General features: G+C 34.7%; 1 protein-coding gene across 4 annotated transcripts in view; it reads left to right on the plus strand.

The window, feature by feature from the left end:
- Positions 1 to 24,396, plus strand: part of LOC150095632 (AP-1 complex subunit beta-1-like) — a 246,521-nt gene that overhangs the window by 121,320 nt on the left and 100,805 nt on the right. For all 4 annotated transcript variants that reach the window (XM_090410443.1, XM_090410440.1, XM_090410441.1 and 1 more), the window contains 2 exons: positions 900 to 1,065; positions 16,877 to 16,965. In XM_090410443.1, coding sequence (XP_090266569.1) covers positions 900 to 1,065; positions 16,877 to 16,965 — 255 coding nt within the window. The remainder of the gene's footprint in view (positions 1 to 899; positions 1,066 to 16,876; positions 16,966 to 24,396) is intronic.

Below are 24,396 nucleotides of genomic sequence, written 5' to 3' on the forward strand. Positions count from 1 at the left end.
TACATTATGAAGGTAAAATAAGTCACTTTACCTTAATTTATCATTTAAATTGTATGATGAATCGATTGTTAAATATTGAATTATTTTTAAAAATAAGAAATCAGGTAAGTAAAAATAGTTACCAGTTTTACTAAGGATTTTATTAAGTATCTCCAAATTGTTCCAAAAGCGAGAATTTAATTTCAACTTGTCAGTATATTTGAATGGGGATGTTTTCCTAATCAAAATTTTCAACATGTTAGGTGGCTCTGTTTCCTGCTTGCTTATCTCTCAGAACTGTTTGTATGCTGTAATTTTTTTGCCTTCACTGGTTAGAGTTTTGTTAATTATGATCTTTTTTTAGTAAAGTGACAACAGGTGAGGCTTGAAACTCCAGAGGTAGTCAAATAATATATTGTGCAGTCCAGTGAGAAAACCTTACTAAAATACTTTACATAATAAGGAATTGTGTAAATAAATGTAATAACCAAGCTTGTAGTTCAGTCAATAGATGCAACTTACTCATTTTTTTTTATTCTGTTGCTTATTGAGTTGTGACTTTATCATTGGCGATGGTGGTTGGGAGGGGGTTGCTAATTTTTTATTATATAAACAGAAGCAACTGCTTTGTGCCATTTTGCATTCTGTTTTATTTCTTGTTTGATTTAGCTGAATGTTGCAGATATCTCTCATTTTAATGAGAAAAATGTTATTTATATAAATGTACAAAACTAAATACAATCAGCTTTCGCTATAGCAAACTTGTTCTTCCCCTTTTTAAAAGCAACTATAATCAAAGTTTTCATTATACAAACTATTCCTTTGGTTACCACATATTTGCTATGGTGAAAGAGGACTATGACTTGGAAATATCTTAAATTCACTTTTTGGTAATGCACTCTAATTTATCTTTAATGCAGATATGCCACTGAAGTTGATGTAGACTTCGTGAGAAAGGCTGTACGTGCTATTGGACGGTGTGCCATTAAGGTAGAACAATCTGCTGAAAGATGTGTCAGTACTCTTCTTGATTTAATTCAAACAAAAGTGAATTATGTTGTGCAGGAAGCCATTGTTGTCATAAAGGTAAAGCAGTTCATGTGAATAAACTTTTAATATTGTTTAAATGAAAACGCTCATCTACTAGTGAAATAGATTCATTAGTTCACATATCAGATTCTTCCCATTTTCTCCTTCCCTTTGAGTTTAATATTTATTTTAAAAAAGTGTTTAACAATAATACTTAAAATAATTTAATTTATTAGGGCTCACTTGTTATTATCATATTATCAGAAATAACTTCTGATTAAATTGCAGTGGTTTTAAACAAAAAAATCCTGCTGAACAAGACCTCGCCTTTTATCTCATAGTCATAAGGTTAATCTTTAATTTCAAAATGATTGAAGATGATGTGTTACGTTGCTGTGTTTCATACTGTAAGCTGCATTTTATATATTAGGGCAACAAATGTGTTCTGTCATGTTTTTCATTCCATTATTTAATACTCGTAGTGTTGTCTTTTCATTTCTATGAAAACTAATTACTTCATTTTTCAATTTAAAAAAAAAAGTTTTGTTTGTACTTTTTATTGTCTGTGACCAAGTGTTGAACTGAACTAAAATGCAGTTCAACACTTGATCTGCATTTTAGATCATTTTAGATTAGTTGATTCAGACAAGATAGCACTTCTGCTTTTTCATCTCTAAATTGTAAATTGTTTGAATCTTAATGTGGTTGTAGATATTTGTAGTCTTTAAATTCGCTCATTTTCTGGTGTACTCTTTAGGGGTGTATTGCATGCTATAGGTCAATTATCTTCTCAGATTTAATTAGCGTTTTACTTTATTTTCTAAAGTACTGCTTAGCTGCACCACCCCATTTCTCTTAATCTTTGTTTGGATCTTTTGTCTTGCTAGATTTACTTCAGATAGTTTTGCTAATCTTATTATCTCTGCTTACACATTTTTGAATTTAAATGTTATTTTTTTAATATCTTTATTTTTAATATGGTCTTTCTACTAGTACTATCTTTCACTCTCATCAAATTAAAATAACTCATTTCTAACTCATCTCTCTGAATCATATGTTAAAATTAATTTCAACAGTGATGACTAATTTCTCTTGTTTATTTAAATTTATTCAAATAGTTTGTCATAACAATCATATTTATTACTGTCTTGACTAAAAATTGTTGGTTCACTAAATAGGGTTACTTAATAATCAAAGCTAGATAAGTGGTAGGCAACTTCCACATGCAATTCTAAAGAATTGCGAAGAACTGACCAAGGCAGAATTCTCACTCATTGTTCAACCCTCACCATTTCATAGTGCATTCCATAATTAGTATGTATTCACCTTAACACTAAATGAGTAAGGCTAGGCTGGTCATTCAAGAATTAGTTGATCAAATAATATTCTCTGTGGACTTGAATCACATGTCTCTTTCAAAACAAATAACTGGTTTTGAAAGAGACCTGTGCCTAAATAACAAACCTGTTCTATAGGTCATTGAGAAAGTAGTGTTTCCCTTCCTGTTTTCAGCTTTTTTTTTAAATTTCTAATTTTCTTACCTCATTTTTTGCAACAGAGAATGGTGGTACTGACACTAAAGTAAATAAGCTTTATCGTCTTCTTCCTTCCACTGTATTAGGCCTACTGGCCTGTTCCAGTCTCACACCACCATTTTTAGGGGTCTTCCTCTACTTTTTCCTTTTGGTATAATTTAGTTCTTTTTTTTTTTATAATTCTTTTTGGGAATCTTTCTGGTGACATTTATTTACGTGTTGGATCCATTCTGTAATTTTCTATAGTTTGTAAAACTGGTTATTGTTGAAGTTCTTTTAAAATGTCTGCATTCCTTTTCTTATCTAGTATAGCCTGCTGGTCTTAGAAATTTCATTTCTGCTGATGTTATCCTTTGGTAATCTATTTTCTTCATTGTCCATGTCTTGCTTCCATGTGGAAGCTTTATAATATAAACTAACATAAATATAAACCAAAATCACCTGACTTTTTGACCTTCATATCAAGTTATATGGAGCATGTGCATGCGCGCACACAAAGAAACAGGCTTATGCTATAGTACACATAGTATGCTAAAGTCAAGAAAATTAGGTCAACCAGCTAACATTACTGGCATGACCTCTGCTGGAAAACACCTACTATAAATAAAATTAATTAAAATAAAAAACATTCAACTCCTCCAAGGATACTGCACCTGTAACTCATCTTATATTGGTGAAACTGGATGCACGATTCCAATCTGTATAAACAAAAAAATGACATCAAATTAATAAAATGGTAAATCAGGCTTTTTGATCATGCTCTTAACACCTTACACCAAATTGATTGGAAAGGTACTTGTTCCTTACATCAAAACAAAATTTGGTATGAATGAATTTAAGGAAGCCTATGAAATTTTGATCACACATTCTAATCTAAACAATACTGGTGGCCTAAAAATCCAAAGAATATTGATGGCACACATTCAGCCCACATTACTTCTGTTTCTCAAGTTCTCCATCTAATCCTTGCTTTAGCAAGGATTAGATGGAGAACTTGGACTCAAAGCAATAATTTCAGCACTTATTTCACATACTGGCCAATACTGACAATACTTGTCAATACTGATTTTGTTCTAATTTATCAGTCAGTAACCTCTAGCCTAACTCTTGTTAATTTATCTGTTAGTAATTTTTAGCCAAACAAATAACCGAATTCTAACAATGATTCCCACCAGAGGTCAAACCAGTAGTGCTATGGATGACCAAATTAGTGTCTTTAGCATACTGTGTGTATTGTAACATAGCTTGTCCCCAAAGAGACGAGCTGTATTACAATACCCAGAGTATGCTAAATTATATACACGCATATATACATGGAGTATACATACTGTGGGTTGAAATGTCAGGTGATTATTTTAGTCTATATTAAATTGAAATTATTACTCTTTCATGATAGTTGTGTCCATAATTTATTAGAATACTTTCCTTAATAATGTACATCACCATTATCCTTTCAGGGATTTAGGCCCATTGGCTTGTTCCAGTCTTACTTCCTCTTTTCCTTGGTTATCCTCGACTTCTGCATCATCCAAAGTATCAAAGTACCTTTTTGAGTAGTCTTGGACTGTCCATTTTGTAGTTTCAGTATGTTTTGTAACTCATAGGAATTTTATTTCTCTACTTTTTTTCTTCTGCAGTTTTTATGGTTCATCATTTGCTTCTGTACAGTAGAGAAGGTCTTCTTGTCGAAACTTTATAAATTCTTATTCTTGTATGCTATTGAACTTGGTTAGGTTTGAAAATATTATTGGTCATCTCTGTTATCTTTAGGAAGTTTGAAATTTTGATATCACTGTCAGCTTCTTGTGTATATGATATGCTGCATCGTATTTGAAGCAATTAATTTGTTCTAAAATTTTATTTTAATCATGATTTTATTTCTGACTAGAGATGATTCATTAAAAGCCATGTTTGTTCTGTTTGATATTTGCATTTCAAATTTTTTGGTAATTATGTTTATGAATATATTAATATTTATAGTTTGGATTCACTTCTTACTATGATTATTTGGTCATCTGCAAACAAAAGGTATGAAGTATAATTCTATGATCCATTTTAAATGCTGGTTTTATATTTTCTTCCATTGCTTTGCTATTTCATCTATATAGATATTAAATAAGAGTGGTGGTGACATTAGGCAAACTTGATTGACTCCTGTTTATTGATTTCTGTTTTACAACTTTTTCACTGATTCTTACAATTGTTTGTTGTTTTTATACATGTTATTGCTGCAAGTAGCTGATTTGGAATATTTAACTTTTTGAGTATGATCCATAGTTTGTTCCTCAAGACTTTGTCAAAGCTTTCTTATAATGTATAAATGTACTCCTGAATGGATATACAGTAAAACCCCGAAGTTACGCGGTAGGTGGGACCAACAAAAAGCGCCTAAGTCGAATTCGCATAACTCAGGGTATAATTTTGCATGTAATTTATATATACAAACATACAATTGGAACCAAAGGTTTACAAAAACACCTATATTTTTTAAGAAATATGATCATAATTGTAGTTTTTCGTACATAAAAAAAGAAAGTTATTTCGATGTCGATGGTTTCATAAAATCTAATAGATTCGTCGGATGACATAATGTCTTTTTCTTGTCGCACAAAATTTCTTCATAGCAAGCTAATGATTTTTTTTATTCCTTGCCTTTTGGCTACAATTCGTTCCTCGTTAGAATCTATGTCCTCCAAAATCTGTAAACCTTTCTTTTATGATTGTTCTTACTATGGATTCCTGTAGATCGAACTTCTTTGCTAGCTCACAAATTTTCATTCTGCCTTCAAAATCCTTAATAATGTTGAGTTTTGTTTCCAAAGTCAATGTTTTTCTTTTCTTGCTAGCAGTAGAAGAATCGGATTTGCTTCTTTTGGACGACATTATTATTTTTTATGTGATAAAATTTTTATCAAGAACATAACATTAAACAATCGCAAGGTTTGTTGACTATAAAAATCGTGTATGAATGGAGACTGCGCGAAACACGTCAGTGCTTGTTCACAGCATGTGCGATACTGGTGAATGCAGCCGGCGCCTGGTGAGGCGTGAAGCAGGACGGGAATACGTACATAAGAAATCGCGTAACTCTGGATTTGCGTAAGTCGGGGTATGACTGTATTTAGGTATAAATAGAAGAGGAGGGTTAAAACAAATGTCTTGGGAAAATTTTGAGGAAAGTGTAAAGCTAATGACTAATTGTAAGTACTTGTTTTGTTTAGGACACTGATTGGTCATTACTAACACCATAAATTTACATGAAGAGAACACAAGAACTATTTGTGTATTCTATCCATATAAATTCATGGATATCTGTTGATAATAATTCTTTACACTGGTTCAGAATACCAGAATGTACAAGGGATTTGAAACAAGACTATCACATGTGATTTTGAGCAGGATAAAAATATCACATTGAAAAGAAATGTGCCAAAGAATCAAAACTGAGCCATTTTCATTGGTCACTCAATAATACTATCATTTGTAATGGATGGTTGTGTGAATCGGCATTTAAAATCTTCCCGTCATGGTAGGTTTTCTGTATATGCAAAAGGTAACCTTTTCCTCTTTGTCAAGAATATCAATCAATAGCAGTTTTTTGTGCTGTTCTAGTTCAAGAGTGAATTTTATATTGATAGACAAGTTCAGATAATCTTTGTAAGTAATTAACTCATCTGTTCCTGGCCAAATAATGAAAATATTGTCAATGTAATGTAGCCAATTTTTTTTTTTTTTTGATAGTTTTTTTTTAATGTATTAGTTTCAAAATTTTCCATAAACAGGTTGGCTAAGGCTGGAGAAAGAGGGAACTCATGGCAAGTCCTTTTTGTTCCCGATATTTTCATATATAGAAAACCTACCACAATGGGAAGATTTTTAAATGCCGCTTCACACCACCATCCATTACAAAAGATAGGCATAATTAAAACTTTACGAGACAGGGCATGCAATATATCAAGCACGTCAATTAATAGGAATGAAGAACTGCACTACCTGAAACAGAACCTTGCACTCAATGGTTATGAACCCAAGATGATCAGAAAAATTCTTAATACATCTCCTGCAACTCCCTTATTTAAATTTTATGCAATCGTTTATGCAATTGTTATGTAGGCTAGACAGGATGGTTGGGAGAGATCCGCATGTCTGAGCATGTAAAAGACGTCGAAAAAAGGAGACAACATTCATCAGGCCTGGCATTTCAACAACTACTACAAGCTATCAAGTACTTTGGCAACAAAAAAATGTCCTATATTGATCGTAACTATTTTACAAGAAAATTTGAAGCCTTGCAAATAATTAGGATCCCTACAATAAAAATCGAGGCTAAATTTTTACATCAAGTATGGTCTGCTTTCATCAAAATTTAAGTGCCATGGACCTAGGATATAACATTTGTGATACCACAGAACTTGATAGCAGTGTTCCAACACACATACAGTAATGAATTTACCATTTTGTATTCTGGTTTATCAATTATATGTAATTGATAAACCAGAATACAAAGTGATAAAGTGAAGTTATCGAGACATCTAATATGTGTAATTAATTATTAATAAGCTTTTGCTGTGTAAAACTTCTGTACTAGTACCCCCGATGATGTAAGTCTTATGACTTTCAAAACTTGTTTGTTTTAATTGCTTATTTTTATTAAACTCTTTATTTACATAATGTGGTCTCAATATCGAAAACTACCCACAGAATTACTAAATCATAAAAACACATTCTTCATGCATTTACATGAGGATTGTGTAATGCCCTGTATAATGTTCCATTTACCCTATCTGTAGTGTTTTTGAATAGTTTTTCTCTGAGCATCTTGCCATATTTCTTTTCCAGATCTACAAAACTCTTATACATAACCTTGTCATATTCCCATGATTTCTCAACTATTTGTCATAACATGAAAATCTGAACCTCTGTTTGGCCTGAATCTAGATTGTTACTCTTCCATAATTTTTCTCAACCTATTTTCAAGTATTCTTGCATAGATCTTATCTGGAACACTTAGTAGAGTAATTCCTCTGTAATTCTCGCATTCAGCTTTATTCCATTTTTTATACATGATAGCTCCACTCTAATTCTGAATTCAACCTTTGACTAGACTCTCTGAATTAAGCAGTATAGATATGGCAAACTTTTATACCTCCATATTTGAGCATTTCTGGTTAAATATCATCTACTCCAACTGCCTTCCCACATTTCAAGTTCAATGGCTTTTTCTATCACAAATATTGTTATATACTCTAGTTTACATTTCTCTTGAAAGTTTTCTACTACAGTTCTGTCACTTCTTGTTCACACAAGTCTTTTAGAGTACTTACTCCAGACATCCAGGATATCCTAATCTTCAGTTCTCATGTCATCTTTATCGTCTTAGATTCCTTTTACAGTACTCTTTACATCATTTTTTCTAAGCTTTTTCAATAGCTTCCAGAATATTTTGTTCTTCTTCTTGATATTTTTCTTCTATGATGTAAAATAAGGCGTGCTTAAGGTCAAAGCTGTATAACTGAGAGGAGACCTTCACATAGCCTTTAAAGGAATGCAGAGAACCGACCAGGGCTTCTGACCTAATGTCCAATTCTCGCCTTTCTCGTTGTGCACCCTGTTAAGTATCTACCTGGATACTGAACGAATGAGGATGGGCTGGCAATTTGGAATTTAGCTGACCAAATTGTATTCTTATTGGCTTAAACCACAATATTAAATGATGGTACAAAATGACAGAATTTCATGCCGGTGGTGGCATTGCCCGGTTAAACAAGGCCCTCATTGTTTTTGCCAGGGAACCAGGGCAAACAGCAAAAAATCAGCTACTGGAACAAATCCTAAAACCCACCCCAACTCACCATCACCAGAGTTCAAGATTAGTGCATAAGAAGCTTGAATGGCAAAGAAATGGAGTTAGCTGGATAAGTACCAGATCAGTATAATAGGATTGACTGAAACAAAAAAGGCCAAAACTGGTGAGATCTTTCTGAGCAATAAATACAAAATGTTATATTCAGACAATGACAATCAAGGAAAAGGAGCAGCCATAGTATTCAACACTAAATACAAGTCTTATCTTCTTGATTGGCAGGCAATTTCAAGTAGTCATGTGGGTAAATATCAGAATGGGGAACTGGAAAATGAGACTTATTTGTTTCTATGGTCCCACAGAAAGTTCTACTAAGCTAGAAGTGAAGGAATTTTTTGATGCTTTAGAGAAAGCAGCTGACACAATGAAAAAGGAAAAGTTAGTCCTCATTGGGGATCTAAATAGCAGAGTAGGAAATGATTGTCAGATATACAAAAATATTTTGGGAAAATTTGGAGAAAAGAGCGAAGCTAATAATAATGGCAAATACCTGTTGAATGTCTGCTCATGACATGGGCTGGTTATTACTAACACCATGTTCCAACATAAAAATGTGCATATATTCACATGGAGAGAAGATGCAAGAAATAAGAAAAGTCTCATTGACTATGTAATTGTTGATAGTGATGTTTTCTCCCTGGTGCAGGACAATAGTGTGTACAGAGAATTTGAAATTGGAAATGATCACTATTTAGTCTTGAGCAGGATACAATTGAATTTCATATTGAAAAAAAAGAACATATAAGAAAATTTTTAAGCGAATAAAACTTGAGCAGTTCTCATATGTGAACTGTAGAATAAAATACACAAACATTATTGAATTTGTTGTTTCAAGGATACTTGCGACATAAGACTGAATGATGTAATCACAAGAAAGATATTTATTTAACCAAATATTTCGGTCTGGAAATAGCAGACCATCGTCAGTGGTATTACAAGAACAGTTTAAAAAATACAATCTAGAATACTAACAATAGATTGTTAAAATTAGAACACGCCGCTTGATGTTATATCACTAAGTATGAAACGGAATATTTTGAAGTAGAAACATGATTGAATTTGCTATTAAAAAAAAAAAAATTTAATGAGTATTCTTGATTAGACTTTCCCAGATTTTTGATATAGATGTACAGTCATTACGATTCAGGTTGGGGCGATGGAGCAAGGCCTCCACGCTTTCCTTGAACAAACGTTCGAACCTATGATGGGATCTATGTAAGAGGCGAGTCCTGGACCAAAGGATGCTGTGGTCAGTTTCAATCCCCTTTTGAGCCAATCCAGACTTTTCAGGTTTGTGAAGAATGGATGATTAATGTTCTTGGATTCTTTTTTCAAGAGAACGTCCAGTTTGTCCAAAATAAGAGATCACAGTTGCACGGAATTTGATAAACTCCAGGAAGAGATAAAGTAGAGATGGAGGCCTTGCTCCATTGCCCCAACCTGAAACGTAATGACTGTATATCTATATCAAAAATCTGGGAAAGTCTAATCAAGATTACTCATTAAATTTTTTTTTTTTTTTAATAACAAATTCAATCATGTTTCTACTTTAAACTATTCCGTTTCATACTTAGTGATGTAACATCACGCGGCGTGTTCTAATTTTAACGATCTATTGTTAGTATTCTAGCTTGTATTTTTTAAACTGTTCTTGTAATACCACTGAGGATGGTCTTCCATTTCCAGACCGAAATATTTGGTTAAACCCCAAACCCCAACTCAACATCACCAGAGTTAAAGATCGGTACTATCAACATAAGAAGCCTGAATGGCAAATAAATGGAGCTAGCTGAGGAATTAGATAAGTACCAGATCAACATAATAGGGGTAACTGAAACAAAAAAGACCAAAACTGGTGAGAGCTTTCTGAGCAATAAATACAAAATGTTATATTCAGGCAATGACAATCAAGGAAAAGAAAGAGTAGCCATAGTATTCAACACAAAATACGAGGCTAATCTTCTTGAATGGCAGTCAGTTTCAAGTAGAATAATGTGGGCAAATATGAGAATGGGGAACTGGACAATGAGACTTATTTGTGCCTATGGTCCCACAGAAGGTTCTACTAAGGTAGAAGTGGAGGAATTTTTTGACGCTCTAGAAAAAGCAACTGACACAATGAAAAAGGAAAAGTTGGTCCTTGTTGGGAATCTAAATAGCAGAGTAGGAAATGATTGTGAGACATACAAAAATATTTTGGGAAAATTTGGAGAAAAGAGCAAAGCTAATAATAATGGCAAATATCTGTTGGATTTCTGCTCAGGACATGGACTGGTTATTACTAACACCATGTTCCAACATAAAAATGTGCACAAATTCACATGGAGAGAAGAGGCTAGGAATACGAAAAGTCTCATTGACTATGTTATTGTTTTCTCCCTGGTGCAGGACACCAGAGTGTACAGAGGATTTGAAATTGGAAGTGATCACTGTTTAGTCTTGAGCAGAATAAAATTGAATTTCATATTGAAAAGAATAACATGCAAGAAAGTTTTAAAGCAAATAAAAGTTGAACAGCTCTCAGATGTGAACTGTAGACTAAAATACAGAAAGATTATTGAAAAGAAAATGAAAGAGTTTGAGAACAGGAATCAAACCTTAGAGATTCAGTGGCAAACTCTGAAGAAAACATTGATTCTGCCAGAGAGGCATGTGGTGAGGTTGTGTGCAAGGATAAAAAAATCAGAACTCCCTGGTGGACACAGGAAGTTAAAGAGGCAGTGAAGGAAAAGAAGAAAGCATATCAAAAGTTCCTGGCAAATAAGTCAGCTTTTACTCTTACAGAATACAGAGACAAATGTAAGAAAGCTAAACAGTGTGTAAAACTAGCTAAACAAAAGTCATGGGAGGACTTTGGCAAGAATATAGAAAATAAATATCAAGAAGGTGGCAAAATATTCTGGAGGTTGTTGAAGAAGCTTAGGAATGGAGGAAAGAGTGCTGTAAAAGGAGTTAGAGATGATAAAGGTGACATGAAAACAGGAGAAAAAGACATCCTTGAAGTATGGAGTAATTACTTTGAAAAACTGCTAAATGAAACAAGCAGTGATGACAGCACAGTGATAAAAAAACACTGACCAGGCATGCAGTCAGGAATACATATCCATACTTGAAGTAGAAAAAGTCATCAAAGGCTTGAAATGTGGAAAGGCAGCAGGAATAGATGATATTCGACCAGAAATACTGAAGTATGGTGGTATAAAAGTCTTACAGTGGCTGCACTGCATAGTTCAGAACGCCTAGACAGAGGGACAAATTCCCGATGATTGGAGTAGAGCTCTCATAGTACCCATATATAAAAATGGAAATAAAACTGAATGTGAGAATTAGAGGTATTTCCCTACTGAATGATCCTGGCAAGATCTATGCAAGTATATTTGAGAAACAGTTGAGAAGAATTGTGGAAGAATAGCTTGGTGAAGAACAAGCTGGATTCAGGCCAAATAGAGGCTGTCAGGATCAGATCTTCACTTTACGACAAATAGTCGAGAAAGCATGGAAATATAACAAAGATCTGTATTTAAGTTTCGTCGATTTGGAAAATTCATATGACAAGGTGCCAAGAGAGAAGCTATTCAATACGCTGCAGTTATATGGTGTCAATGGGGCATTATATCAAGCAATACTTAATCTTTATTTGAGTTGTAAGTCAGCAGTTAGAATTGAAGGAAGTACAGGAAGATGGTTTAATGTTAAATCTGGTGTGAGACAAGGATGTACATTATCCCCTCTGTTATTCATTATCTATATGGATCACATTATGAAGGAAAGTGGTATTAAACATGATATCAAAATTGGAGATGTTAATGTCAGCCCTTTGTTTTATGCAGATGATGTTATACTTCTAAATAAATCCGCTACAAGTCTGCAAGATTCTCTGACTAAATTGAATAGCTGTTGTAGTAGACATGGTATGAAGGTCAGCAATAAAAAGACGAAGACAATGAATATAGGTAGAATCATTGAAAATGTCAACTGTGTTGTGAATGGAGAACCTGTGGAACAAGTGAAACATTTCAGCTACTTAGGCACCATTTTTACTGAAGATGGTAAATTAAATACAGAAATAGACAACAGAATCAGCAAAGCTGGTATGGTAGGAAGTCAATTGAATAAATTCATATGGAATAAGAGAGAAATTATTCGGAACACTAAATTAGGTGTATACAAGACAGTGTTCAAACCCGTTTTAACTTATGGATCTGAGAGCTGGGTCAGAAGTAAAACACTTGACCAAAGACTAGAGACCGCAGATATGAGAGTCCTGAGAAAGATTAGAGGCGTGAACAGATGGCATCAATGGCAATATCATATTAAAAATGAGGATATTAGGAAAGAACTTGACATTGTCAGCATCCAGGAATGCATTAGCAGAGCTAATCTCAGGTGGTATGATCACTTAAATAGAATGGGAGAGGAAAGATTAGCAAAACAAGTGTTCTCTGCCAGGTTGGCAGGAAAACGACCCAGAGGAAGACCAAGATATAGGTGGATTGATACGGTACAAAGTGCCTTAGACGATAGAAATATAAAATCTGATAATGTTGGAGTCTTGACAAGTAACAGACTGATTTGGAGGAAATTTGTAGATAGGAAGTTAGTAATGATGTAAATTTTTCATGTAGTACTGTCATATCCTGTACACCCCATGAGGGTACATGGCAGGAATTTGATGATGATGATGAATATTTGGTTAAATAAATATCTTTCTTGTGATTACGTGATTATATCATTCAAACATTATTGAAGAAAAAATGAGTAAGAACAGGAATCAAACCTTGGAGATTCAGTGGCAAGCCCTGAAGAAAACACTGATTGATTTAGCCATAGAGCCGTGTGGTGAGGTTGTCTTCAAGGATAGAAAAATCAGAACTCCATGGTGGACTTGAGAAGTTAAAAAGCAGTGAAGGAAAAGATGAAAGGATATCAAAAATTCCTGCCAAATAAGTCAGCTTGTGTTCTTAGAGAATACAGAGACAAATGTAAAAAAGCTAAACAAAAGTCATAGGAAGACTTTGGTAAGAACATGGAAAATAAATATCAAGAATGTGGTAAGGTATTCTGGAGATTATTGAAGAGGCTTGGAAATGGAGGAAAGAGTGCTGTAAAAGGAATTAGAGATGATAAAGATGAATTGAAAACTGAAGAAAAAGATATCCTTGATATTTTTTTCAAGATATCGTTTTTTTTACCACTGATAGCACAGTGGTAAAAAAACACTCAACAGGCATGCAGTCAGGAATACATATTCATACTTGAAGTAGAAAAAACCATCAAAGGCCTGAAATGTGAAAAGGCAGCAGGAGTAGATGTATTCTACCAGAAATGCTTAGGTATAGAGGTATAAAAGTCTAACAGTGGCTGCACTGCATAGTTCAGAAGACTTGGTGATTCCAGATGATTGGAATCACCAAGTCTCTCAACTCTTATATAAATAAAAAGGGAAATAAAACTGAATGTGAGAATTACAGAGGTATTTCCCTACTGTGGCAAGATCTATGCAAGCATACTTGAGAAACTGTTCAGAAGAATTGTGGAAGAAAAGCTTGGTGAATAACAAGCTGGATTCAGGCCAAATAGAGGCTGTCAGGATCAGATCTTCACTTTACTACAGATAGTCGAGAAATCATGGGAATATAACAAAGATCTGTATTTAAGTTTTGTCGATCTGGAAAAGGCATATGACAAGGTGCCAAGAGAGAAGCTATTCAATACGCTACAGTTATATGGTGTCAATGGGGCATTATATCAAGCAATACTTAGTCTTTATTTGAGTTGTAAGTCAGCAGTTATCATTGAAGTACTGGAAGATGGTTCAATGTTAGATCTAGTGTGAGACAAGGATGTGCATTATCTATATGGATCACATTATGAGGGAAAGTGGTATTAAACATGATATCAAAATTAGAGATGTTAATGTCAGCTGTTTGTTTTATGCAGACAATGTTGTACTTTAAATAAATCTGCTACAAGTCTGCAAGATTCTCTGACTAAATTGAATAATTGTTATAATAGATATGGTATGAAGGTCAGCAATAACAGGGTAAATACACTGAAAAGAGGTAGAAGCATTCTCTACTCATAATGCAGTTGAAAATATCAACTGCATTATGAGTAGAGAATCTATAGAATAACTAAAACATTGCAGCTACTTAGGCACGATTTTTAGTGAAGATGGTAAATTAAATATAGAAATAGACATCAGAATCAACAAAACTGGTATGGTTGAAAGTTAACTGAATAAATTTATATGGAATAAGAGAGAAATTAGTCAAAACATTAAATTAGCTGTATGCAAGACAGTGATCAAACCAGTTTTAACTTATGGATCTGAGAGCTGGGTCAGAAGTAAAGTACTTGACCAAAGACTAGAGACTGCAGATATGAGAGTCCTGAGAAAGATTAGAGGGCTGAACAGATGGCAATCAGTGGCAATGTCGTATTAAAGACGAGGATGTCATGTGTCCCGACTATGTTACAAGGGAAAGTTGAGGGGAAGAGAAGACATGGAAGACCAACTAGAGTGGTTCAATGACATCGTGGAATGGATTGGGTTAAGAATGTCGGAGGTGACAGACCGAGAGAAATGGAGAAGAGCTGCTCATCTGCTGCAACCTTCTTTCTAGACGATGCTACCAGATGGCGACAATGATATGGTAAAAAGTGCCTTAGAAGATAGAAATATAAGATCTGATAATGTTGGAGTCTTGACAGGTGGCAGACTGATTTGGAAGAAAATTGTAGATAGGAAGTTTGTAACGATGTAAATTTTTCATATAGTACTATCATATCAATTCCTGCCATGTACACCCCTTGCGGGTACATGGCAGGAATTTGATGATGTAAAATAACTGACATGTTTTATTAGGCGGTAATAGTACAAATGATATCAACTAATTTTGCTGCATGTGCTAGTAGCTTCTTCTGGGTTATGAAGAACAAAAAATAAAACAAAACAGAGGGATAAACATGAACTATTACATAACTAAAAAAACAGAACGTGTAGGAAACCATTTTTTGTTCTGCCTAATCCAGAAGAAGCCACTAGCATATGTGGTAAAACTAGTCGGTATAATCATCTGTACTATTACTATCTAATAGAACCTGTGTCAGTCATTTTATGTCACATTTGGTTTTTAGTCAAATTTCACACTAATCATTTACCTTCTGTATTCTTACCAAATTCTTTTCATGGCTTTTGTTTAGCTATTTTCACACATACCTTTGCTCTCTTACATTTTTCTCTGATTCTTTTAGGGCATCTGCTAACTTATTTGCTAAGAACTTTCAATATACTTTCTTCTTTTTCAGGATTGCCTCTTTAACTTCTTTTGCTTACAATGGTGTTCTTGTTTGTCTATCCTTGCAGACAACTTCACCACATTTCCTCCCTAGCTGAATCACTCAATATTTTTTTAGACTCTGTTGCTGAGACTTCAGGGTTTCATTCTTTCTTTAATAATGTTTGTGTAGAAAACTGTTTGACTTTAATTCTTTTTAAAAAAATTTTACATTATGTGATATTCAGTTTTATCCTGCTTAAATGCTTCCAATTTCAAATTCTCTGTACAATCTTGTATTCGGAACCAGCTTGATCACTATCAATAATATAATCAGTGAGGCTTTTCTTATTTCTTGCATCTTCTCTCCACCTGAACTTGTGGACATCTTTATGTTGGAACATGGTGTAAGTAATGACTATTCCATATCCTGAACAGAAATTCAGCAGATATTTACCATTTTTATTAACCTTGCCCTTCAGATTTTCCCAAAACATTTCTCAAGTTGAAGTTCTCTAAAAAGTTCCACTTTTTCCATTTTCGTTATGTCAGCTGCCTGCTCTAGTGAATTGAAAAATTCCTCCACTCCTTCTTTAGGAGAACCCTCTGTGGGACCATAGGAACATATGGTCCAATAGCTTTACAGTGAAAAATAAAGTTCCAGAATTTGAAAAAATGGTTACACACACAAAGGTAGATAATTACATTTGGCAATAGCCTGCTTAGTTGAATACAGTTGCTCACACCTGTAAGTACATAATCCATTGTTTTTCATTAAATTTCTCATGTATTGCATAACATCTGTCTGAAGGGTTTGTTCTACAAGAGACTATGAATAACTTTATTATGCTCTAGAGTTTTGCCATACATCTTGCATTAAGCTATTTGAAATCTCTTCATATTGATTCTCCTTAATATATTGAGGAATGAATAACATCCATGTATACTGCATCCTGTTAAGATACCAATTGAGACTTAAAGAAAAAATATGTAAATAATAAGTCATGTCATTAAAATTAATGGGGGAGGGGGGAGGGTGAAGAAGCTTAGGACTAAACATGTAATGCAAGTAGAATCTATTGTTGCCATGGAACTGTGAAGCCCCTTACATCACATTAATCTTGAACAAGTAAAGAAAGAAAACTTAATTATTATGGCATTATTTCTTTTACATATTTTTTATTTCTTAGGACATTTTTAGAAAATATCCCAACAAGTATGAAAGCATCATTTCCACACTCTGTGAAAATTTAGATACTCTGGATGAACCAGAAGCTAGGTGAGTTACTTCTTTTTATTTATATTTTGTTTCTTAGTGTGCTAATTAGATTTCTAGTATTATTGTGCTGTATTAAGTGTCATTGATTTTCTCACAAGTCAGTTTTGTTTTTAAGTGAAATTTTGTCACCAAATTTTAGAACTTTCTGCAGCAGCATAGGAATCATATAGCTTCACAGTGGAAAAAATGAAATTCCAGAATATAAAAATGATGCCCACACACTCAAAAAAAAAAAAAAAAAAGGGAAGCAAGTTATTACATCTGCCAGCATAAAAGCCTACTTTGTTGTCTGTGTCTCGAAGGGGATGTACAGGAAACTATAATATTATTATAGGAAATGTGTACATTAGTAATTTTGTATTGATAATTTTCCTCCAAATTATTCTGCTATCTGACAGGGACTCCAAATATTGTTAGATCTTATTTCATTATTTTAAGGCACTTCTAGCATTGATCCACCTAGATCTTGGTTTATATCAATGGCTTTTTCCTCATTTTGGCATCATAAACTTGTTTTGGCTTACCTTTCCTCTCCATTCTGTTTAAGTGACTGAGATCTGAACACACATTCCTGAATGCCAACAATATCATTGTTTTTCCTATGTTCATTATTAACATGATTCTATTACTGAGGCCATCTGTTTTTCTCAGAACTCCCATATCTGTGGCCACTAGTCTTATCAGCTGCTGTATTTTTAACCTAACCCTCAAATCTGTAAGTTAAAACTAGCTTGAATGCTGTCTTGTATATTGCTAGTTTAGTGTTTTAAAATTTATATGAAATAAGAGAGAAATTCCATTTATAAGGAGTTTTTCTCCTATTTCACATAAATTTATTCATTCGACTCCCTGCTAACTCTACTACTTATTCTGTTTCTTTATTTAATTTTCCATCTCCACTAAAAATTGTACTTAAATAGCTGAGATGTTTCACTTCTTCAGGTTTCTCTGTTCAGGATGCAGTTGATGTTTTCAATGTTCTTGACTATTTTCATAGTGTCTTTTTTGTTGCTGATTTCATATGAATTTTTTTACAACAACATTTACTTAAATTAAGGGGATATTAAATCCCACATAGTTTTAAAACCGAATAAGAAACTCAAAGATTGGAATCAGAGAGTTTCTTGCTGAATATAGTAAACTATAAAGTATCGGCGACACTAGTGTTAGCCAATGCAAGTGATCCTAGTACGTAGTACAATACCGGGCAACTCGTTGCAAAGGTGGGGAAGTTCAGATCGCTATTCTTAGGTATTTTCCATAATGTAAAAACACATTTCCTAGGAAATGTATGCTGTTATTACATTATGGAGGGAGGTCACTACCCAGACCGGTTTCAGCCTTTTTAGAGGCTTCATTAGTGAGTAGCTACTTTATAGTTTACTATATTCGGCAAGAAAGTCTCTGATTCCAATCTTTGAGTTTCTTATTTGGTTTTAAAACTATGTGGGATTTAATATCCCCTTAATTTAAGTAATGTTTTCATTGCCGAATGAAGCTTATTAGCTCTTTATATTTAAGTAACATTTATTTAGTTTAGTTAAGGAATCCTGAAGACTTGCACTGGATTTATTTAGGAGTATAACATCTGCTGGCCTGGTTGGCCGAGTGGTTAGTGTATCCGCTCTCCAGCCAAAAGGCTACGGTTTTGAATCCCGCCGTGGGCATGGATTTTTGCAATTGTGAAAATTGTGGTGGTGGTGATCAACGGTAGATAGTGCTGGTGTAGATGATGAAGGTAGTTGCTATTAGTAGAGTGGTGGAGACTGAGAGCTCTAGAGTAGGTGATCTCTCTCAATGAGTCCTTGGACTCCCTGGAGTTGTTATGTAATAATAATAATAATAATAATGAACAGACTAATCATCATCAAATTCCTGCCATATACTCGAAGGATGTACAGGATATGATAGTACTACATGAAAAATTTACATCATTACTAACTTCCTATCTACAATTTTCCTCCAAATCAGTCTGTTACTTATAAAGACTCCAACATTATCAGATCTTATATTACTATCATCTAAGGCACTTTGTACCGCATCAATCTACCTATATCTTGGTCTTCCTCTGGGTCGTTTTCCTGCCAACCTGAAAGAGAACACTTGTTTTTTGCTAATCTTTCCTCACCCATTCTGTTTAAGTGATCATACCACATGAGATTAGCTCTGCTGACACATTCCTAGATACTAACAATGTTAAGTTCTTTCCTAATATCCTCATTTTTAATATGATATTGTCATTGATGCCATTTGTTCACGCCTCTAATCTTTCTCAGGACTCTCATATCTGCGGTCTCTAGTCTTCGGTCAAGTGTTTTACTTCTGACCCAGCTCTCAGATCCATAAGTTAAAACTGGTTTGAACACTGTCTTGTATACAGCTAATTTAGTGTTCCGACTAATTTCTCTCTTATTCCATATGAATTTATTCAATTGACTTCCTACCTTACCAGCTTTGTTGATTCTGTTGTCTATTTCCATATTTAATTTACCATCTTAAATTGTGCCTAAGTAGTTGAAATGTTATACTTGTTTCACAGGTTCTCTGTTCACAAAGCATTTGACATTTTCAACGATTCTGCCTATTTTCGTTGGGTTTGTCTTTTTATTCCTGACCTTCATACCATCTCTATTACAACAGTTATTCAATTTAGTCAGAGAATCTTGCAGACTTTTAGTGGATTTATTTAGAAGAATAACATCATCTGCATAAAGCAAAGACCTGACATTAACATCTCCAATTTTGATAACACGTTTAATACCACTTTCCTTCATAATGTGATCCATATAGATAATGTACATCCATGTCTCACACCAGATCTAACATTGAACCATCTTCCTGTACTTCCTTCAATTCTAACTGCTGACTTACAACTCAATAAAGAGTATTGCTTGATGTAATGCTCCATTGACACCATATAACTGTAGCATATTGAATAGCTTCTCTCTTGGCACCTTGTTATATTCCCATTATTTCTCAACTATTTGTCGTGAAATGAAGATCTGATCCTGACAGACTCTGTTTGGCCTGAATCCAGCTTGTTCTTCACCAAGCTTTTCTTCCACAATTCTTCTCAACTGTTTCTCAAGTATGCTTGCATAGATCTTGCCAGGAACACTCAGTAGGGAAATACCTCTGTAATTCTCACATTCGGGTTTATTTCCCTTTTTTATATATGATTACTATGAGAGCTCTACTCCAATCATCAGGAATTTTGTCCCTCCATTCAGACCTTCTGAACTATGCAGTGCAGCCACTATAAGATTTTTATACCACCATACTTCAGCATTTCTGGTCGAATATCATTTACTCCTGCTGCCTTTCCACATTTCAAGCTTTTGATGGCTTTTTCTACTTCAAGTATGGATATGTATTCCTCACTGTATGCCTGTTGAGTGTTTTTTTACCACTGTGCTATCACTGCTTGTTTCATTTAGCAATTTTTCAAAGTAATTACTTCATACCTGAAGGATATCTTTTTCTCTCATTTTCATTTCACCTTTATCATCTCTAACTCCTTTTACAGCACTCTTTCTTCCATTTCTAAGCTTCTTCAACAATCCAGAATATCTTACCACCTTCTTGATATTTATTTTCTATATTCTTGCCAAAGTTCTCCCATGACTTTTGTTTAGCTAGTTTTATACTGTGTTTAGCATTCTTGCATTTGTCTCTATATTCTATAAGAGCACAAGCTGACTTATTTGCCAGGAACGTTTGATATGCTTCTTTTCTTTCACTGCCTCTTTAACCATGGAGTTCTGATTTTTCTATTTTTGCAAACAACCTCACCACATGCCTCTCTGGCTGAACCAATGAATGTTTTCTTCACATTGCCACTGAATCTCCAAGGTTTGATTCCTGTTCTCAGACTCTTTCATTTTTTCTTCAATAATCTTTGTGTATCTTATTCTACAGTTCACATCCGAGAGCTGCTCAACTTTTATTCACTTTAAAACTTTCGTAAATGTCATTCTTTTCAATATGAAATTCAATTTTATCCTGGTCAAGACTAAATAGTGATCACTTCCCATTTCAAATACCCTGTACACTCTGGTGTCCTGGCACCAGGAGGAAAACATCACTATCAAAAATAACATAGTCAAGGAGACTGTTCTTATTCCTTGCCTCTTCTCTCCATGTGAATTTGTACACATTTTTATGTTGGAACATGTTGTTAATAATAACCAGTCCATGTCTTGAGCAGAAATCTAACAGGTATTTGCCATTATTATTAGCTTTGCTCTTTTTTTCCAAATTTTCCCAAACATTTTTGTATGTCTGACAATCATTTCCTCCTCTGCTATTTAGATCCCCAACAAGGACCAACTTTTCCTTTTTCATTGTGTCAGTAGCTTTCTCTAGAGCCTCAAAAAATTCCTCCACTTCTATCTTAGTAGAGCCTTCTGTGGGACCATAGGCACAAATAAATCTCATTGTCCAGTTCGCCATTCTCATATTTGCCCACATTACTCTACTTGAGACTGCCTGCCATTCAAGAAGATTAGCCTCGTATTTAGTGTTGAATACTATGACTATGACTTCTTTTCCTTGATCGTCATTGCCTGAATATAAGATTTTGTATTTATTGCTCAGAAAGATCTCGCCAAGTTTTATCTTTTTTCTTTCAGTCACCCTTATTATGTCGATCTGAAATGGAGCTACCTGAAATGGAGTTTCAGGTAGCTCCATTTCTTTGCCATTCATGCTTATTTTGATAGTACCGATCTTTAACTTTGGTGATGTTGAGTTGGGGTGTGCTTTCAGATTTGTTCCAGTAGCTGGCTTTTCACTGTTTGCCCTGGTTCCCTGGCGACAACAACGGGGACCTTGTTTAACCGGGCGTGCCCCAGCCGCATGAAATTTTGTCATGTTGTAACATCATTTTGTATTTTGGTTTAAGCCAGTAGGAATACAATTTGGTCGGCTAAATCCCAAATTGCCAGCCCATCCTCGTTCCTTCAGCATCCAGGTAGATATTCAAGACAGCAGATAGATACCCAATAGACAATAGATACCCAACAGGGTGCACCACGAGAAAGTGAGGATTGGACATTAGGGTAGAAGCCCTGGTCGGTTCTCCATATTCCTTTAAAGCTATGTGTAGGTCTCCTCTCAGTTATACAGCTATTTTTTTGTTGCCACATTACTTTATCACTTTTAATTTCTAACTTACAACAACATATTGTTCTTTTTCTTACATAATTTTAGTGTGTTGAAAATATTTTCCCTTGCTCCATGATACATGCTATATCCAGCTCTACAAAAATTGAGATTTTTATATTTTATTCTAAATGAATTCTCAACTATCAATCTTAAAGTGAAAATCTGAATCTGATAATGAGACTATCGAAAACTTGTGGAATTTTCTTTTCCACAAGTTTTTGGTAGTCTCTTATATTATATATATTTTTTTTTTTATAGATAGTACTCTGACATCCCTATTCCAATCATCTGGAATCCAATCTTTTGACCATGCCTTGTGAATGCTAGTAAATTCAAAGGATAAATGCAGCTTAAAATGTTTTTTCAAATGGTAGACATTTTTTTTTGTCTCCCGGTTAGAGACCATCATGTTGCTTATTGGAGGGCAAGAATGGCTTTAAAAAGTACTTTATAGTAGGACTTTCAGATTATCTAACTGTTAATCCTCCCACAGTACTAATGTATGATGGATTTACCTTTCATGGATGGTATTCACACACAACACACTTGCGCTATCTACCAATAATTGTCTTCACTTTAGCAATTTACAATTGATACCAGCAGGCTAACCGTAATATTGTTATATGTTCACATTTGGCTTTGATCACCTCCTGCACCCTTTGAGGTAGACTTTCCAGCAACATGTAGCAGACATCAGGTGGAATTTGTCTCCATTCCTCCACCAAAGCAGCACTGAGTTCTGTGGACATGCTGCTCTGTATTCCTCAATCGAAGCTCCAGTCTGTCCAACAAATGTTCGATGGGTTGAGGTCAGGACTCTGCACAGATCCTCTTCATACCATTCTCATAACAGCTGCTGCTTTGTGGAATGGGGCATTGTTGTCTTGAGTAACATGGGTCAGTTCCATAAAAACTCCATGGTATAGGCAGCACCTGATTATCCAGTAAACAGTGATCCCACTTCAAACCAACTGAATGCCCCCCCCCCCCCTCACACACACACACACACACACACACACACACACACACACACACACACACACACACACCATTACTTCTCCACAACCAAACTTTACTGTGGGGTACAACATGCTGTGGTAACAAGTGTTCACCAGGCTACCTCCACATCCACATTTTGCCATCAGACTGGAAACAGGTGAACCTAAATTATCTCTCCAGAGTATACTGTCTTCCACTGGTCAATTGTCCAGTTCACACACATTTTGCACCAGGGCAAGACAAGCCACTTTGTTATGATGTTTGGCTTCTGTGCTGCTGCTGCTGCTGCTTCGCTTTTGTAGAAACATAGTAAATGGAGTTCTTTTTGTACAGTATTAGTACTCACCATAGTGTTGCTGGCACTCTGGAACTCATTACAGATGGTCTGTGCTGATTGTAGCCAATTTTTGAGTGCCATCTGTTAACACTGTCATGTCCCTGTCAGTCATTTTCAGTGGCTGCCCTGGATGTTTTCCTGCACTAGGGATCTAGAACATCCCATTTGCTGATCACATCACCAACTGTTGATTTTGGATGCTCCATTTGAGTGGTAATGGTACGTATGACATGCCACCAATGTGACAGCCATGATGACACCTCTCTCTCTCTCTGTCACTGAGTTCATGTCATGTTGCTATACCATCTGTATTCAACTGCAAAATACTGCTTTCTACTATCTGTACACTAGTTTTTATGTTATTAACAAACCGGGAATGTTCTATGACTTCAAATAACAGGGATGTCTGGATAATTATTGGTAGTGTTGTGTGTGTGTGTAATTTTTGTGTGGATGATCAGTGATACACTGTTGCTACAACAATATCCTCTCGGTCACTAATTACAAAGGTTCATTAGATTTCACCTCTTCCTCTCTCTTGCCCTTTTCTGTGCTGATATGGTTGGCCAAGCAGTTCACATTCTGCTGTGACATGGATATTTGCTGTGGTCTTACCTTGTTTACTGCTCTAACCTTTGGCATGGCACAGTATGACCTTTGCTGTCCTTGCACCATTAAAACCATAAATCCATCATCCCTTTTTTTTTTAATATAAACACTATGCCTACTTAAACATGAAAGAACAGTTTTTTTTTTTATAAGGGTATCACCAGTTAATACTGGATCCATTATAACAGTATTAACTTACCCTATGAGAACAAAATGTACTTTTGTACATTTTGTACAACTTGTACTTCTCAATTGGTGATATTATGCTATATTTAGACCAACATTTTTAAAGCTTAAAATTACTTGGCAGAAAACACAAG

The sequence above is a fragment of the Typopeltis vanoorti genome, chromosome 20 (genome assembly GCF_054136105.1).
Source record: "Typopeltis vanoorti isolate ZY-2024b chromosome 20, IOZ_Tvanoo_1.0, whole genome shotgun sequence".
Lineage (NCBI taxonomy): Eukaryota > Metazoa > Arthropoda > Arachnida > Uropygi > Thelyphonidae > Typopeltis > Typopeltis vanoorti.